This window comes from Gallinula chloropus, assembly GCF_964237585.1.
Source record: "Gallinula chloropus genome assembly, chromosome: 21".
NCBI lineage: Eukaryota > Metazoa > Chordata > Aves > Gruiformes > Rallidae > Gallinula > Gallinula chloropus.
In genome coordinates, this window is record NC_140106.1 from 9941112 (window position 1) to 9948460 (window position 7349).

General features: G+C 45.9%; 1 protein-coding gene across 1 annotated transcript in view; it reads right to left on the reverse strand.

Annotated features, from left to right (window-relative positions):
- Positions 1-7349, reverse strand: part of ANTXR1 (ANTXR cell adhesion molecule 1) — a gene marked incomplete at both ends in the record, with an annotated part of 98014 nt that extends 90665 nt beyond the window's left edge. The window contains one exon of the mRNA XM_084273938.1: positions 7261-7349. Coding sequence (XP_084130064.1) covers positions 7261-7349 — 89 coding nt within the window. The remainder of the gene's footprint in view (positions 1-7260) is intronic.

Sequence of the window (7349 nt, forward strand, 5' to 3'; positions counted from 1 at the left end):
CAGCAAGACAGCTGGGGAGAAGATCCAACTGCAGAGCATGCAAGGTATGTAGGTCATCACATCAAGCTCCTATCATCTTCCACACCTCTCAAGTGATGTGGTTTTTGAAAAGATTTGCCAGAATAAGGCTTCAAATCCAGTATCTCAGTTCAGTGATGGGACAGTCAGCAGCACATCCTGTTTAGGTGCTTGCTTTCCAACTGTTGTTCCATTGCTCTTAACTTGGTTGGGCAGATTTTTCAGGTAAGTTGTGTTTTTTAGTTCTTCACTCAAGTCAGGCTTCAGCTCCTGCTGCACCTCCTCCACTTCTTCATCCTCACTCAGCTCTCCTACCAACAGTCCCATCTTTATGCCCTCTGGAACTCCAAGCATCTGACATTACAGCTCTTTCACCATGAAACCTTCCCACACACAAGAGGAACAACCTGAAGTTCAAGAGCAGCAAAGTACAAATTCCTATTTTAAGGAACTTCTTACCATTGCTACAATCAAACCAACCCACTCTGTCCCACAGATGGAGGAGAGCTGCTGCTTTCAGTCCCAAAATGAAGGCTCACACTTCTACTGACCATACATTACCCCTTCTAGAACAGAATCTTTTCCATCTGCAGCTAGACAACTGTCAGTCTGCTTGCAGTTAATTTCTCCACCTATCCAAGCTTATTAAAGCCCAGGGCTCCATTTAGAAAAAACTACTCATCTAACACAAAATACATCTTCTGAAGCACACTTTAGACTACACTGGGCTGCATGGATAATTGAGATCATAGAATCATAGAATGATCTGGGTTAGAAAGGACCCCAAGGGTCACAGAGCTCAAACCCCCCTGCCACAGGCAGGGACACCAACCTCCAGGCCTGGAGCTACATAAGGTTGCCCAGGGCCCCATCCAACCTGGCCTTGAACACCCCCAGGGATGGGGCACCCACCCCCTCTCTGGGCAGCCTGTTCCAGCCCCTCACCACTCTCTCTGCAAAGAACTTCCCCCTAACATCTAGTCTAACCCTTCCCTCCTCCAGCTTCACTCCATCCCCCTTGTCCTGCCAGTCTCTGCCCTTTAACAAGCTGATTCCCCTCCTGTTCCTCTGCTCCCTTCAGGCACTGGAAGGCTGCAATGAGGTCCCCCCACAGCCTTCTCTTCTCCAGGCTGACCCAGCCCAGCTCCCTCAGCCTCTCTCCATAGAGGAGCTGCTCCAGCCCTCTGAGCATCTCCGTGGCTCCTCTGACCCCTCTCCAACAGTCCCACATCTCTCTTCTATTGGACAAAATGAACAAACCCAATAAATCCAACCTTTTTACAGTCAATAGAAGGTTTACAAGACCAGTGTTAGCTTACAGCATTCACCTCCCCAGCTTACAGCCACGTTATTCAGAAGCCCTGCAGTAGAAGACACTTGTCCCTTGTAAAGCCTCTCGTAAGGCAGGCCAAGAACTCCAAATAGAAGAAGCATTTCAGAAGCCCAACTGCAAGACAATAACACCAAATTTAAAATCATTATCTCTTCATATTCCCAAAGAGAAACCAGACAATCAGCCAGCCAGCACCTTGCTGCTGAATGGTTGGTGCTATAAACTTGCAATGTAAGAAAGGGCTCACCATGAGGATGCCAAATCCTCTCACTGGAGAAGAGCCCAATAAATGGAAATTAAGGCTGAGTAAACCATTATGCTTTTAACAAGAGCATGATGCATTCTGTGGTCAAGTCTGCTGGCATTTTGTACATCTAATCTAAATCCAGGGGTGAGACACTCCACATGGCTCAGTGTTTCCAGACATGGAGAGTCACGCTGGCCAAGCCCTGCTCTCCAGCAGGTGCTTCTCCTACCATGCACTGTGTCACCGTGAGTAACCCAAAGCTGCAGCAACTCAAACCTGCCTACAGCTTTTCTTGCACTTTTTAGACTCCTTATTTCCATTTCTGTGGTTGCACCTTCTCAGAATACCTGTGGTGATTCACAAACTAGAATAAGAGAGAACCAAGCACCCAAACTCTTACACAAAGACTTCATACCAGCTGTGTGCACTGCAGCTGACAGAAGTCCATAAAGACACCTGATTCAGAGACTGATGTTGATCCAAATTCTTCTTAAATTTCCCCACTTTTGGACTAGCTTCAAGAAGTCTCAGAGCTGTCAGAGATGGCATTGACCCAGGAAGTTTTGCAGCATCTTTTTATTGAGCTCTTTAAAAGTCAGACAAATGAGCCAAAAAGCATCTTTTGTCTTTCCAAATACTTCAGGAGCAATTCTGAAAACACTACATAAAAATGTTAAAGAGGTGATGCAATTCTTTGAGGAAACACTTCTATCTCATGCCACATGTCACACAAGACAGCTCACCAGAGTTAGTCAAGCGTTTGAGATTGCAGGGTCTACAGAGATCCAGTTTGGAGCAGAATAAACCTCTAAACCCAATCCCAGTCCAAGAACATTCTTCTCCTCCTGATTGACAGGGGATATGTAAAAAAACCCCAAAAACTAATAAACAAATAACCATGGACTGAATTTACACAAAGAATAAATGCAGAGTGCTGCAGACAGACCGTAATCCTGGATGTAAAGCAACTCCCACCCATCCCTTTTCCCAAGGAATAGTTAACCTTGGGTTCACCACTGGCTGAAAAACATACACAGGTCTTGATGGGCAAGGATTTCTCATGCTGCCTTGGCTCACCACAGTGGCATTCCTACAGCAGATTAAGGAGTGAATTACGTTCCTTCAGGCAGCAAGCAAAACGGAACAGGACTGCACGGATTTCTCCGTGCCACCTTGTTAGCATCCCTCAGCTCTCATGCTACCCAGAGGGAAACTAAACCTCCACACACAGGCAACCTCCTACCATCCAAACAAAATGCATGCACTGCTTTGGATCCAGGGCTGTCACTCCAGAAGAACAACCCTGGAATCACTGCCCAGGTCGACAAACATCAGAAAGGATTCTGAATCTCTATTTGCAGATGCTCAATTTTACTATTATCTACTAAGGGCTTGTACTTGTTCAGATTAGAGCAGCCAGGATATTTTTCAGCCCTGTGAGGGTCCTGGGGTTAACTCTGCTGTTAGGTTTATGCTTCCCAGGGGAAAAAGTCACTGCTCCTGGAAGCAGTTCATATAGGTCTCCCTGTCTGGAGATGCAGGGTGTCTGCCTGCTTCCCATTCCACTGTAGCCCCTGTATTCTACATTCTGTGTAAATCTGAATTTAGTCACACTTAAATCACAGTAACTACAGCTGCTACAGCTAGATGCAAAGAACCAAGTCTCTCTAAGAGCAGGAGTTTCACTTCAATACAACTGGCTAAAAATAGATCAGCTGCATGGCTGAATAACGAAGGGATCACAGGAAACTGCTGGGATTACTTGCTTCATTTTGCCAAGGATCTTTTAGAGCCAAGTTTTCTTTCACACACATACAGTTCTTCCATGCTTTCTGCACGTGGGTATAAAACACCTACTGTTTGCACACACAGGGAAGGGCACTGGAAATAGCACCTTAGATATACAAAGGATACAGCAAGAGATTGCTGAGATGATGTGCTCATTGTTATTCCTTCCTCCCTACCTGCAAATAAATTCATCTGGGAGCTGCCTCTACGTAACATTCCAACTGTGCATGTGTGGGGTGTTTACATCCTACAGCACTAGATACCACGTCAGGCAGTGGGTCATGGCCCTCCTTAGTCACATGGATGGTATTTTTAGAATAACTGGACAACATCAGCAACAGGAAATGCTTGCTTTATGTTTATCAACATCTGACTGCTTCCACATTCATCCTTCTTAATGAAGACCCTCTATCTTATCTCCCATCCCGGCTGTAAACTCTTTGGCACCATCTTCTGCTGTGGGTTTTGCTACTACTCAGCCTACCAGTGCCTCGATTCCTGAAACCCTTGAACACCACAGCAACACCAAAGGACATGCCACCTCAGACCAGCTCACTCAGCAGTTCCCCCAAGATATGTGGCCCTTCCCTTCCACAACACTGGGCTCATCTTGCTATGATCTCCAATTGGAGATGCTCAGCACCCTGGACCAGTAGATCCTGTACATAACTGGAGTTGTAGCACTTCCCACCTTTCTTTTCCCCAAAGCACAAGAGAAATAGATTCCCCTGGCCATAATTCCTATGCACACAATACCTTCAGCAGCTCAGAATTTCAAGTTCAGTGCTTGTGTGTGTAAGGTTATTTTTATCCTTTCGAGTTTGCTGCGTGTCAAGCACTGATTCTCAAAAGAGCTGGCACATCTTCATCTCCCCCAAAACTGGAGCACTGCTCCAACAACAGCGTGACAGCTTCAGTTTTACTTGGCAAGGAGTCTGCCCAAGTCAAACCGCAGTTCTCTAGGGTGCCTTTGCATCACTCCTGGAACAGAGCTCCATAACTCTGCTAGCCTGAAGTCCCACGGTCACAGCATGAGCAGCCTTCTCTGGTGCTACCTAAGGACTCTGAAAGTGATGAAAGACACCCAAGTGCTGTGCACAGAGATTAAGGCTGCTATTGTGCTAAGAGCACCTGGTATCACTCAAGCTTTTGTTCTGTTGGTAGCACACACATCAAGGCTGCCCAGTGTAACAGCATTATTTCTCAATGGGTGAATACTGGGTTTTCTTCCCCTTCATGACCATGAGAAATGGGACATTTGCTTCAGGTCTCTGAGCATGCCATCTGCAGGGAATCATGACTCCAGCTGTCTAGAGACAGTCAGAGGAAACCTAGAGAGCTTGCAGGTGTCTCCTAAGGAGGATGGTGCAGGGATCCAGAGCATCACCTCACTAGAAAAGCCTGTAACACAGTTCCTCTCCCCAGAGGGTCACAGGTTCACTTTGAGGGGCTTTTTGTGGCCAGGAATATGCTTCCAGAGCCAGTGCTGTGACAAGGACTGTATCTAACCCAGCAGCTGGAACATGTCCTAGGAGCAGCACACATTACAGGGTGCTAAATGGACTTCAGACACAAAATCCAACCAGGCACGGAGGCAACAGGGTCAGTAGAGGACTCTGGCACTGGTGACTTCCAGGGCTGTGTTTATTGTTTTTATGAGGCTCCTTTGATCCCAGAAAGTAGGTTGCTTAATATTTTAATGGCTTTCTTCCACCACTGAATTTAACATTTCATGTTTCAAAAATCTAAATCTCCTCTGCTTGTGTCCTTTATCACTCTCAGTAGCTTTTAACCATTTTTTGAGCTATTTCCAAGCAAAGCAGGAGGTCCCAAATCTCTTATTATCAGTTCAAATTTCACCTGACAGCCTCTCTAAGGCATCACCTGCCTCCAGGTGCTTCCAAAATGTTTCAGCAGCATTTTTGAAAGACTTCTCTCTACAATTAGAAGACAGGAACTTCAAGCTAAATAAGACTCAAAGCGTTTTAGAACTTCAACTCAGCATCTGAAGAATGAAAGTTTTCAAGATAAAGGATGAGGGATAACGTACTCCATCACAGTAAATCACTCACCAGCCTCCTCAAAAGCTAAACAATCAGGTCTACAACACCTTGTACACACCGGTTACTTAAATACTGTAACACTCCTCCAAATTCCTCTGGAGACCAAGGACATTTTTATATCCAACCCTATTCATTTCTGCACCAGAAAAGTCCCAGAAAGAGGAATCCTGCAACAGTCCTGCCCACGTTTCTGTGTTGGGTACCCTGATACACACACTGAGATAAGCCAAGCTTGTGCCAAGCTTCCTGTTTCCACCCAAATTCATAAGCCCTTGAGCAAGACCATAAAGTCATAGTAACAGGACAGCACAGAACTTGAAATCTGTAGCTACTGTCCTTGCATTGGCTCGGGGCTAAAACACAGCACATCCATCAGGTTTGATAAAACCTTGAATCCTGCTTCAGCTTTCAGGGAAATGCAGCTTGGAAAAGCTGTCTGCAGCACAAATCCTGCCCCGTGGGGGTATTTTCTGCAGTGATAGAATCATTGCAATGAATAACTGAGCAGCCAAAGCAACAAAAAGCATCAGAAAGGTAGATTTTTCCACTGAATAAAGCTTAAAAAAAAGAAAATAAATCTTTCCCCTGGAGTGTTAGGGCAGCTGGCATGCTAAAATAGCCAGTCTTACATTTTACCCAGTATTTTGTAATAAAGTGTTATGTAATTCCAAGTCGTTAATACTAATGGAATGTGGGAGCTACTGCAAAACACCCGAGAGGATCAGTCAGAGAGCTGCATCCACAAGCACTTCTGGCAACTTGCAAACACTCTGCTGCCTGAGATTTATGGTTAATAATGTCAGTGCCCATGGCTGTGGCATGGATATTCTGCAGTATTTCCAAACCTTTGGTTCAAAATAGCTATTCTTAATCACAAGAGCTAGGAGAATTATTTTACCTAGTACTTTTGGAACCTTTTTGCTCAATTTGAACACAAAAGTTTCCAAAGCTCAGCACGTACCCATCTCACAACTGCTCCATCTCCAATCCTAAGGCCTCTGAAGAGGCAAATTTACCAGTGCCAAGATGCCACTATCACAACTGGGATTGGAAAAGAAATCGAGGTAGGAAATAATCTTCAGTATAAACAGTGAAACAGGCAAAATATGCATTTCATTAACAGGCAACAAAGAAAATGTGACTCAGCGTCGAGAAAATAAAGCTCTCAAAGTAAGGCGATCTAGCTATTTTCCATCACAAGGGCCAGACCCAGACCCTCTCAAGGGGACCCAAGACCCTCTCAAGGGGACCCAAGACCCTCTCAAGGGGACCCAAGACCCTCTCAAAGTGAGCAGCCACCTCGCAGAGCTGGGTATTTACCTGCAAGCTGCTGCTCTAGAGAGGTCAGAACTAAGGACCAAGAGGTCCAGCAGCAGAGCTCCAGGCAGGCAAGCATCTCCTCTGCCTTTGCAGCCCCAGAATTAACCCCTGCAATAACCACCCCCCAACCCTGCTTTGTGGGGCTGTGCCCCGACCCTCACACTTTGTAGGGCGATGAGGGGTGACCGGGGTGCTGCCCTTCTCCCAGCTGCTCTTTTAAGAAACCACGGGGTCAAATACACAATAAAATTTCTCCATCAGCCCCAGCAAAGTTGGTCACGATTTGACTTGCAGAGCACAAAGGGATGATGTATTAGAAGTTACCACAATAAAAACAAAGCCAGGGCAGTAAGGAGCTTCGCAGGTCCCTTGGGGACACTGTGACTGCTACAAAACCAAAACCCAGAGCAAAGCCCCTCGGTAACAGTATCTGCCATCCCAGCTCATGCCTACAGAAAGATTTGTTTGAAAAACAACAGAGCAGAACTTACTTGTCCAGAATGAAATACAAATCAAACCCTCCGTAACAGGCAGGACCCCCGTTCTCTCGCTTCCCACCTTGTCCATCACAGGCTAGCAT